General features: G+C 33.4%; 1 protein-coding gene across 7 annotated transcripts in view; it reads right to left on the bottom strand.

Annotated features, from left to right (window-relative positions):
* The window catches only part of LRBA (LPS responsive beige-like anchor protein), a 772,087-nt gene that overhangs the window by 30,700 nt on the left and 728,552 nt on the right, over positions 1-12,835 (bottom strand). For all 7 annotated transcript variants that reach the window (XM_040472514.1, XM_040472528.1, XM_040472537.1 and 4 more), the window contains exons 51-53: positions 12,084-12,146; positions 6,751-6,906; positions 212-379 (exon numbers count right to left, since the gene is read on the bottom strand). In XM_040472514.1, coding sequence (XP_040328448.1) covers positions 212-379; positions 6,751-6,906; positions 12,084-12,146 — 387 coding nt within the window. The remainder of the gene's footprint in view (positions 1-211; positions 380-6,750; positions 6,907-12,083; positions 12,147-12,835) is intronic.

Here is a 12,835-nt window from a genome sequence, read left to right as displayed (position 1 = left end):
ATCCATAGTTGGATTTGAATTATCAATGTTCACAAACTGTTAATAATTGAAAGCCTATCTAGACCTTCCTTAAATTATAACTAAGAAATTAAAACGACTCAATAATTCAGTTTCACTTTCACCACGATGAAAAATGTAACTTCAAACATCACTGTAGAATGTTATTATACATCACTTGTAATAGTTTACTTATAAAATGAGTTGTACTCACTGCCCGGGTTATCTCCAATCCCACTGCTTTTTCCATTCCAGTACCAGAGCAGAAGGGTTGCGTCACGTGACCCTGAGAGAATGTAGCAATTTCCCCCGATATAGGACTCAGAACGAGTGAGGCAAGTAACCACATCCCAATGGCCAAATACCACTTGGATCAATTTTCCTGAAATACAAAACAATTTTCTTTAAAGCTGAAATGAAAAAAGATAAGAAAATATTCCAGTGACCATTTAACTTACAAGATAATGAAGTCATATTAACTCAGATTCTGATGATTCAGGATTTATAATAAAATTTGATCTGGTCTAACCTAAAAGTTTTCTCTGAATATTAACAACAAAAAATCAACTGAGCAGTGATAGTAACAGTTTTGAAAGACATATATTAAAACCGTTTCAACAAACAGTATTTGAGGGCCATGATGCCATATAGCATTATGTCCATGGCTACCATAAATAATAAATAAGTCATGTCTACTGATTAAAACAGACCCAGGAGAATTCAACAATTTCAGCAATTTCTTAAGTTATTCTGTAGGACTCAAAACAAAATAAAACTTAGGTTCCTTTCTTTAAGTACTTTATAACTTAGACTTTACTAATACAAACTTGTCTCTGAATTAGTAAAGAGTTAATGTATTTTTTTAAAAGTGATCTATACAAGGACCACATAAATCACTCTGGAGAGTTTCTGTGTTTTTTTTTTTTTTTTTTCCAAATTAGAATTACATGAACTAAATTTTGGGAAAAAGACTAATATATTATGATTGCAGTTTGAGCCAGGTCATTCCATCTCTGTTTTAATTGTCTGAATGATGAAAATTCCTTGGGGGCTCATGATGAAATTCAGATAATGGCAGTTTATCTAACATTAATGACTGGGGGTGAAAAGGAGGAACTCTAACTAAACTTACTACAGATCTAGGGTTTCAGACACAGGATGACTTGTTCACTAACAGTGCCAGAAAAAAGAGTAAAGCCCCCACTTTTAGTGCCAGAAAAAAAAGTAAAGTCCCCACTTTTAAAACCTTTGTTTAAAAATTAGGATGGTTTTTATAATTCATACATACTGTCTAAAGAATTAAATAGCTATAGAAGCCCTTCCACTCCATCCCTATGGTTTCTAGCTAAAATTTTCCTTTCAAAAGGTTTACAGAATGTACAGTTGAATGTCAGAGATTATCTGTCTCTAATATTCAGCATAAGTTTTTTTATTTTTGAATAAATGTTTCAGTGGGGTCATATAAATATAATTCAAATATTCAAGAAGAAAGACCACTAAGCTGAAAAAAGATTAATATGCCTTAAAAAGTTTGTGTTTAATTTGTAACACATCATAACCTATTCAAAAGTTTGAGGTCTCAAGTATTGGCATCTAAGTATATTTAACTTTTCAAGATAATCATAAATATAACTAAAAAAGTACTTATGTTAACTTTTTTTAATTCTTAATTTTAATAGGTCTCTTACATTTTTAAGGTTTTTAATGTTTATTTTGCTTTTGAGAGGTGGGTGGGGGGGCGGTTGGAGGGGCAGAGAGAGAAAGACACAGAATCTGAAGCAGGCTCCAGGCTCTGAGCTGTCAGCACAGAGTCCAATGCAGGGCTTGAACTCACAAACCAGGAGATCATGACCTGAGCCAGAGTCGGACGCTTAACCAACTGAGCCAGCCAGGCGCCCCAGTAAGTCTAATACCTGTTAAAAAGGCTGCAAATTTAAAAATAAATGCTGAAACATAATTTAACTCAGGTATAAGATCAAATACAGTGTTTTCACTCTTGCAGAGAGCCTACTACTAGTAACTTTAAATTCAGATTCATCTCAGGCTCAAATTGCACAATTAATAAAATGCATTTTTTCTCCTGTGAATAGTCTTTAGTTAAAGCTGGTGTTTTAACTGCTAAAGTTAAAAATGTGTACTTCTGAATTTCTTCAACTTTTTAACTGGATATCAAAACATTTCATTTAAAAAATTAATTGTATCGCGCGCCTGGGTGGCGCAGTCGGTTAAGCGTCCGACTTCAGCCAGGTCACGATCTCGCGGTCCGTGAGTTCGAGCCCCGCATCGGATTCTGGGCTGATGGCTCAGAGCCTGGAGCCTGTTTCCGATTCTGTGTCTCCCTCTCTCTCTGCCCCTCCCCCGTTCATGCTCTGTCTCTCTCTGTCCCAAAAATAAATAAAAATGTTGAAAAAAAATTTTTTTTAAATAAAAAAAATAAAAAATTAATTGTATCGACAAAGATCAAGAATTCAAGCCTTCTTAGAATAAAAAAAATGGAAATGAAAAGAGCAAATTAAATATGAAAAGATATAATCATTTCCACATCATTCCCAATTTACATGAAGAACAAAGTGGAGAGGGTTAGTGGTAAACTGGGTGGTGTCAGAGTAAAGGCAGGCCTTACAAAGGGTAAGACAAAGTCAGCTGAATGCACTCTTAGTACTAACTGGAAAACTGAAGGCAATGTCAGTGAGTTGTAACCACTGAAAACAACTGAACATACTGTGTTGGTTATGTTTTTGGTAACAGGATGTACAGTTATTTCTGCCTCAGCCTACACCTAAATGTTGAGAACATGTAAACTACAGGAGTAATGTAAATAGATTATTTAGGGAAGGCCTATTTAAGATGTGATGGCCATCAATCCAGTGGGTTGTAGAAGTGAGGAGGGGTTACTACGATTAACAATCAATGGTACAAGAGGAACACAGCGCATGGGAAATCCAAGTGCTTCCAGGAGCCTTGCAAAAAAGCGGCTATTCTCCTGATAATTTACCTAATTTCCAACTCATGTGAGAACAAAGTGTAAAGATTTAGCTGGACAAGTGGGATAAATTAACTATAGTGGCAGAATCTTCCCAGATCCATTTGTTAATTCTAGGGTAAGTCATCACTCTGTATCTATAATGTCAGTGTTAGAAAAATGTATACTCTGTCACTATGGTTCTTTAATTAAAACTTCCTTGTGTTTTAATTTTGGCCCCCAAAGTTATCACAATTATTTTTTATTCAACCAATATTTACTGAGTGCTAAGCATTAGGCCTTCTTACATGTATATTGGTGGTAATTAGACATGATGCCTGCCCTTATAGTATTTACTGTCTAGTGGGGCAGACAGACATTAAACACAAACATATGTAATTATGAATAGTGATAAGTATTATAAAAGAAAAAAAACAAGATAGGATCAGTGAGAATAGTAAGGTAGAATGAATTTAGATTGGGCATCAAGGAAGATTGAAATGAGGGAGTGATGTGACATTTACATATTTACATCTAAAGCCTTTCATATTTTAATACCAATTAATTTTATTTTCTACAATGTATACTCTGGACTCAACTCTGGAAAACATTATTTTTTTAAGTTTACTTTTTCCTGTTCTGGCAGCCTTCCTCAGCAATAGTTGTTATTGCTATGAGGTTGAGGTTCACTCCTCCTAAATAAATCACAGCATATAAATACCTGCTGCTCTTTTTGGTAAATTATTTTCTGATAATCTCATAAGTGTTCCTCAACCTTTATTTTTTGTTTCCTTTAATACCAGTCCACCTCTCCACACACTAATATCAAATATTACCACAAGCACTAGAATATCCTTTTTTTGACAGAACAAATTTTCTAGTTAATGTTTTATTTGACAGCTGTGCTACAAATAAAAAAAATTCAAGCTCAGGACTCTACACCACTGAATCTAAAATGTGGCCTGAAAATAATTCCCACTGCCGAGGGAAGGTTTTATTGTTGCCTCTGCTGTTCTGGTTGTGTCCCGAAAACATGATTTATGTTTAAAGAATTTCCCGTTACAACCAGTTTCTCTCCCCCACCCACCCCACCCTGAATCTAATAACGGAAGAATTTTTTTTTTGGCTTATGTGTGAAAATATAATTGAATTCAACACTTGTGATAGCTTTGCTATTATATATTATTGATCATATAATTTTCCCCTTGCTTTTCTGGTAAACCTAAAGGAGAAACTATTTAATATCCCTATTGTCATAAAACATATATTTACTCTAACTGAAGTTACTTTAAATAAAACTAGCATCAGAGTTTGTTTGTATAGAAGATATTAAGAAACATACTAGGACTATCATTTCAGGCTTTTTTCATAACTTTTCTAGCAAATGTAAATATTTTTATTGTACAAGCTAAGTAAGTACCACTAAAATGAAGCTTAGAATAAATCTACCACTTATGAAAATGTTTTACATACACACACACTCACATATCCAAAAAAAAAAAAAAACAACCCTGTAAAGTGGAAGGTTTTTGGAAAGAAGAGAAGGAATGTTATCTACTTTATCACGTCTAATGTAACATGGCAGACACAGAGGAACTTAGTGTCATACATTATAGCATTTTCCAAAATTAACCAATATTCATGGGTACGCCTATATGAGATAATATGGTGTAATGATAAAGAATGCTACATCTGAAGTCAGAAGAGCTGGCTCCAATACCAAGTTCAATTACCATTATCTATACAAATATCAAAAAAGTTACTTAACCTTTCTAAACCTCAGTTTTCATCATCTGAAAAATAAGGATGAAGATACCTGTCTTGTCTCTCACAGGACTGTTATGAGGCTGACACAATATCATGTATATGAAAGAATTTTATAAATTCTAAAGAACTCTGTGTGAATGTAAGAGTTATTTTAAATATTAGTATTACATAAAAGTGATTATTACAAATTATATTACAAGTATTAATAGTCAATGCTTTTGAAAAGTGATATGAAAGGTTAGCAAATTCAAAAATACGCAAATGTCAAAACCAAAGACTGACATAATATATGATTCCACTTATATAACATTCTGGAAAATGCAAAATTACAGAGATAAAGAATAGATCAGTGGTGCAAAGCTGAGGCGGGGGAAGAGGCTGATGGCAAAGGGGGGGGCACAGGGAATTTTGGGGGTGACAGAACTGCTCTACATCTTTATTGTGGTGGTTATGTAATTCTATACACTGCTTAAACTTATAGAACTGTAACCCAAAAAGAATTCATTTTATGGTATGTAAATTATAAAACAATTTTTTAAATGTATAAAAAATGATATGCAATCTAAAAGAATGTTTAAGAAAATTTTGTGAGAGGATGTAACAATTTTAATCTGAAAGTTTATGCAAAAGGGGAGCACAATTTGAGGTCAATGATTCTAATAAGGTTGTCATTACCATAACAGTGAAAGAAGAGGTTAAAATTTAAATTCCATTATTAAATCAGAGAAAAGTCACTGTAATAATAAATAATTTTAGGAACACATCAATTCCATTGCATTTTTTAAGAATTCTAGAGGAGTTTTAGGCTCAATAGTAATCAACCTTATAGACCTCAACATGCAGTAAATGCCTAATTAAAGAAAAAGACTAGAATAATGGTATTTTCTTTCTGGACCTACAGAACATAGGATACACATTTTAAGAAAACTATCATCAGTTCAATAAAAAAATAAGTAAGATCATGGCAAAAACAACTTGTAGGGTCTATTATATGAACAGTATATATTCAACTATTTTTCCTCTACTTTCTCATAGCTATATTACAATACATTCATCAAAATGCATTAGGACAAAATTTTTGAATAACCAACAATTAGTTTTTCAATATATTATACTTACTAAAGCAGAAACTTGGATTCATACATTCTATAAAGATTATAAACAAGACTGAAAAATGATTTACTATAAAACATTTAATTAACTAGAAATTAAAAAAGAATTTCCTATTCTCACATGTAAGTAAGATATTTGTACATCCTTGTTTTAGTTAAAATTTCTACTTCCACAGTATTATCAAATTCTGATATATTAATATCTAATTTTAATTCTTTCAAATATTCAACTACATATTTACTATAAATTGATTTCCTCCTATAACAATTTCTAAAATATTTTAAAGAGACTTCTGAATTTCCTATATACAAAAATTTATAGATCTTCTGTAATAATGATGAGTTAAGCTTGGTTTGTCCCTTAGTGAGATACATGCAAATGAATATATACAGTTAAACTTTTATATTTTAATAAGAGCCCTGTCACACATGAAATCAGTAGTCAGCTAATGTCCTTCATGATGGTGTAGCTTTCAACAATGTTCTATGCAGAATTAAGTGGAGGCAAGATATCTACTACTAAGAAATACAATTAATGAGAAATTCCAGTAAGGAAAAAAAAAGCCCTTTATATAATACAAAAGTGGGAAAATACACCTATAGGTATGTACACCTGCTGTACGATTATGTTACTTACATGCCAGGATACGATTTCAAATGAATCATTCATTCGGTAGGCATGAGGCTTGGAAGACAGACTTACTAGAACAAACTGCCTCTTAAAAGCATGCTGAAGTTAACTTAATAGTGAACTATATTATAGATTTTTACTTAAGAGGGGAAAACAGTGTCTCTTCCTTATGTTACACATTTTAGAATTCTGTAATTTGGGGAAGGAAGAAGATGAGAGAACATTCTAGCTTCTCAATGCTACTTGTAGCTAACTTTAGTTCACTGATGAAAATAAGTTACCTGTGTCTGTAGAGTAGACTCGGAAACTCTTATCCCAGAAGCCACAGATGAGAATATAGCGGTTGTCTGAAGTGATGACAAAGCACTGGGAATGGACTTGAATACTTTGGTCTAAAAGGTCAGTGATTTGCCTCCTGTGCATTCCTGTATTGCTGGCTGTGACAACAGAGGAAGAGACAAAAATCGTACTAAACCCACACATGTACAAAAATCCTAGGGTCTGTGATACTGGTGGTCGGGTTGAGGGAGAAGCATTCCAGGACAAGAATATTTGACCTTTAATTTAAAATGTTAAACATAAACATAACAATATTTGAAAAACAAAACAGGAAAATATATCCAGTTGTTGGAAGAATGTGGGTAGCTAAATTCAATGTCTCAAAAAGAAATTTTGCCTAGAGGGAAAAATAATAACATACTACAATTTCAAAATAGTATACAATTCTCAGAACATGCTTTCTAGCTCTTGGACAAGACCAAACTAGATTACAGTCTCCAGATTGCACCACAGTTAGGTTTGTGCTTCTGACAATCTCATTATGTCCATTGTCATGAGAATGGATTCATGTTGTGACAATCTATTACCTTTTAACTTTTTGTCACAAGAAAGCAATATTAGAATTTAAATGTCATATATTTGAAATATTGTAACATCTTGGAGTACTTTGGCTTTAACAGGTCTTTAATTTGACTAGATGTGAACTCCTTCTTCCCCTGTTTACAGCTGTACTTGCATGTAAGGAAAGGGTAGAATGACTATTTATTAAAGATACCTGTAATTGAAAAAGTCAAAGCACAGCACACTGCCACTTTCTTACTCCTTAAGTAAGCAATAAAACAAGACAGTCTGGCAGTGTGTTTTCAAAGTGCTACAGAGCACCTGATATGGGGTTTGTCACCAGGCAGAAGGTCAGACACAGAGCAACATCAAGCACATAGGAAGAGTAATAATCTTCTAGAAATATACTACCAAGCATGCCATTATCAGAAAAGGAATTTTCACTGAGATGCCTTTCTTGGCACCATGAGGCCAACCAAATAGAAAGCTTTGTTTCCAGTGACCTCAGGGTTATTTCACCACCAACCTTCCAATACAAATAATAGTTTTTATAATAATGAAGAAATTTGATTGTACCAGAAATCATAACAAGATAAATTTCTGCATCTGATCATTACATTCTTTGCATCATAGTCTTCAGTTTGGTTTTTTTTTTTTGGGGGGTGGGCAGGGGAAACCCCAACCTATAAGTGCATTGATAAAAATAAAAAATAGAAAAATATTCATTGCATGTAATAACTAAGTTAATGTGGCCAATCTAAGAGAAGGCTCAGAAAGTAATGCAGAAGAAAAAAAGTATTCAAAATACTTTCCAGTGCTGTATTAAGAACCACTGGGGATACAGAGAAATCAACTATTCCCTGCCCTCATGGCAAACATGACCTACCAAACATATGCATAGACATAGTGGAATATTCTGCTAGTGTCTGTCTATACAACTTAACCAAGGGAGATTATTAGATAACTATTTGATAATAGGCTTCATATTACTTTTGGGGGATTAATGAACTAGAAAGTGACAGCAGCAGTAAAAAGGGCAGAATCCTATTTGGGGATCATTCTTTTGCCACCTCCTTCCCACACAAAGGGAAGCTGCTGGCAAATAAGAAAAAGCTTTTATAAATACCATAGTACATTACAGAGAGACACTAGTATCCCACTGCAGTGAAGCTGTATGGTACAACTTAGATTTTTTTATTCCAAGAAACCTAGCAATTAAAGACAAGGCACGTAATACTTTCTATACTGGTTACTACAGTACTTCATTCCACATGAAAACTGTAAAAATGTTTATTTGTTACCATTTATATGACTTTTGCTTCTAGGATATAAACTTTCACTGGTCTTTTTTTTGGGGGGGGGCATGATTTCTGGTGGGGGGGAGGATCTCACTTCACAGATTTGGGTATGTGCATAAATTTTAATTGAGAGACCACAAAGTACCCATGAGTACAGGCTGATGCCCCTTCAGCATTCAGATGAACTATTTTCCAAGTAAGTGCTTGCCTATAATTTAATATTGCGACATCCATCCATCCATCCATCCATCCATCCATCCAATCTATTTAATCTATCTATCTCACAACTGCTTCCTTTATCTCATTGTCTCCCAAGATTCAGTACTGAAGGTGTTTTTATTTAATGAAGATTAGGTGTATTTGTCCAGATAAGCATTCTTCAAACTGGGGCATGCACACTCCTGGCAGGAGGGTGGTATAAGATTTCCCAAAGGATAAACAAGCACAGATGGTTTTAAGGGAATCAATTTCTAGTTCCTCAACTTTTATATGTTCTCTTCCCTGAAACAGCTTTGGCTGAGAACTCTCCTGTGAGTTTTCTTCTCTTATGACCCTTTCTGCATGCTCTTCTTCCACTAAATAAAACAAAGGCATATTTCTTTTCTATCCAGGATCTTACTATAATGCCTTATCTGGGTATGAAAATCTCTTGAGATGCAAATAAAGGGACAATTCAAAATACTGATGTGAGGCTGCAAAGTGGATGCCAAAGTATCAAATCATTCTGTAGGGCTGGTGGTTTCCAATTCATCACTTTCAATAAAATGGAAGGAGGATCTAATCATGATGTCAATTGATAGATCGTTAAAAATAAATTTCCAATGATAGATTGTTAAAATGATCACTTAATGACAGACCATGAAAATAATTCTTAATAACAGATTACAATATAAATTTTGTGACATAACTCAGAGTTCAAAGATTTCAGAGACACTGTGAAAACAAAATTCTTTCCTTTCCCATCTATTTTCTCACGTAGGTAACGTGCCTCAGAGCTTCCATCTACTAAAAAAAAAAAAAAAAGAGGATAGAACCATTGACAAATCCTGTCTCATTCAACAACAAATAATGTTCACTCAAATACATGAGCAAATGGGGAATGGAGGGGCAGGGGGAGGAGAAAGCCCCACCCATTTCATTAAAGATGTATTTCTAATAAGTGTTTCTTTTTTATGTTTAATAATGTTTATTAAAAACTATAATTTTAATAAGTGTGTATAATAATATTTGTAATGATAACTCAGTGTACATTATTTCTTACAAAACTGAGCCTTATGGTCATAGGAAATTTTAACAATTAACTTACATACATTTGTTTAATTTTCTATATATTTTTATTGCTGAAAAGTATTTGCAATAAAGTAACTTTTTGAAAAGTTAAAATTGTGTAGAAGTGGAATTAAAATATAAATTTAAGATGAAAAAAGGATAATACAGTATTTTCAACTGTTAATAGCTTTTTATGCATTTTTTAAAAACAGAAAATTTCGACTATTAATTCACTTTTATATTTAAATTCCATTGGATAGATTTAAAATTTTACATATTATATATAATACATAATATATATATTTACATATATACATAATGTATGTGTACATAATACATAATACATAAATATATATACATATATTTGCAACTATCGAAATTTGTGCTGAAAACTTTCTACATGCTACTTTTAAAATATGTGGGAACTTTAAAACTTTAAAACTTTAAAACATGCTACATTTAAAATACGTGGGAAGGTACATGGTTTTAAACAATTATTTTAGGGGATATAGGAGCAAACCGTTAGATGACCAATGATCTATAGTAGAGAAGAAAACTATGGCCTGTGTCTGGTTTTATATATAAAGTTTTATTGGAACACAGAAATGCTCATTTGTTTATACATATTGTCTTTGGTGGTTTTTGTGCTATAACAGAAATAAGTAGTTGTCTATGAGACCTTATGGTCTACAAAGCCTGAAGTATTTACTATCCGGCCCTTTATCAAAAAAGTTTACCCATGCCTAATCTAAAGAATGACAGTTGCTGAACTCATTTAATTAGATTTGCCTATAGGATATTCACTGTCAAGTTTTAAGGCAAAGAATGATTCTATACTTAATAAATAATGCTTGTAAAGGACTTATCAAATGGACTTTATTTTCCTGACTTTTAAAACTTTACCCAAGTGAACATTTTATTTTTTAATATATGGCAAATCCTATGTACTCAAAGCAAAAGATTATTTAGGAATCAGAGTAGTATTTATCCTTCACATGGATAATTACTTCTTACATTTCCGCTTCTATGTGGGGAATGCCAAATGAATTAGTTTTGAGCTTAAGGTTAGTTTAGTTCATCTTGATAGCTCATTTGCAAGTGGTAGCCACGTAGCTCTCTACTGAAACAATAGTTTTAAAGACAAAAAAAAAGGTGACATACATATAGGCAAGACCTTGGATTTTAAAAGAATAAATCAGCGTTTTCATCTGCTCTATGTGAAAACTTAAAAACTGTAACAAATTTATGTGCCAGGGAAACATAACAAAATTATAAGCTAAACATCCACAATGGTAGCACACCCCTAATAACTAGGCAATTAAGTATTTTATTCTAAAAGTGATTGAAATAGCATCTTTAATAAGACATGTTAATAATGTTACTCTCAGTAAAGCCATGTATGAAATTCCCACCCATAAGAATGAAAAATGCTAAACTAGAGATTTTGCCTAACTGACTCAAAAGGCACAGAAGCAATTAAATATTCTAAGTCATCTGCTGCAGATGCTCATTTCATCCAAATGGCTCTTTCTGGTCTCCTCCCTTTTCTTTTTTCCCCCTTGAACAAATTTAACCTCCAATGGCAATTTATTGGGCTGTAGGACCATAGGAAAATTAATACAAATATCTTAACACTGCCATTGGCCGGGCAATATATTTCAACTTTGAAACTGCTCTGCAATTGCACATTAATCCCCTCACACTGAACAGAGGGTCCAGGAAGAAAGGATTGATCTCCTTTAATGATGAAACCCTGGCACTACAGTTTTATTTTTCACAACACAGTGCTGCTAAGAACCCCACTGTTATTATGAAAATTTCCCTAGCAAAGGAGCTCCATCACATTACCGGTGCACCAATTCATCATAACGTGCCTCGCTCCTGCTCATCAACAAGTCTGAGTGATGAAAAGATCCAATATTATCCTGACAGTACTTCATGCGCATTCTCAATCACACATTATTACAGCATCCATATTAATTTTCAGTGACACGCGTCCTAGGCCTGTTCAAATTAGGCAAACCAACGAGGGGGAGTTGATGAAATACCAGCATAGCCACAGCTCATTGCATTCCAATTTGCATGCAAATGGTTTATCAGGAAAATTCCATTCCCAGCAACCAGCAAGTGAAAAACAACTGTAATCTACACTTCAGGGCCACCATACAGAGCTTAATGAATCGCAAAGAGAGAAAGAAGTGACAGACCTATGAGAGGATCGATTTCCACTGGCAGCTGGTATGGCTGGTCTTGTACTGCACCTTGATGAGCTGGAATTCACAAAAGATTAAAAAAAAAAGCATTATTTTTCATATACTAACCTACATAAAAATGCATAAGTCAAATCTTATGTAGAACTGTTTCCAACCTCTAAATCTCTCATACACTTTTGTGAAATTTAAGGGAAAAAAATCCAGGTGCTTTCATGGCTAGCTTATTAAACATTTATTTTAGATTAGTGCTGTTCTGAACATGTGCCATCAGCAGTGGCTCCAGTCCTGGGCCATAAGCTATAGCAGATGCTTGACTGGCAACCTCTGATGCTGCAACAAAACAAAATTAAGTGGTAAAGCGCGCTGAAAACAAAATGTGACAACCATCTGCTGACTGTAGCAAATACTATTTTTTTGTTACTTCTTAAAAAGGCAGTTTTGAATGCTGCAGCACAAAGGATCCACAAAAACGTCAATTTATGATGGAGAAAGGGAAAGCTCTAAGTCAGGGAACATTTAATGTTTCATCCATCACTTAAAACCAATCAATTGAAAGTTTGAATAAAAATAAAGAAAGCTATCCACAGATAAATGTTTTAGTTAAATGCATTTGGCTGAAATACTTTCTTAAAGACTGGATTGAGGTTTTTAAGAAAAGTTTTATTAATATTTAATATTTCCCTGGTTTCAATTTAAAAATACTCTGAGAAACAAATGAATAACAAAAATCAATCCATGCTAAGAAT

Source organism: Herpailurus yagouaroundi, unplaced genomic scaffold (assembly GCF_014898765.1).
Source record: "Herpailurus yagouaroundi ecotype Mexico unplaced genomic scaffold, PumYag 28, whole genome shotgun sequence".
NCBI classification, from domain to species: Eukaryota; Metazoa; Chordata; class Mammalia; order Carnivora; family Felidae; genus Herpailurus; species Herpailurus yagouaroundi.
Note: the sequence above shows the minus strand (reverse complement) of the source record. Positions and strands in the feature narration are given on the sequence as shown.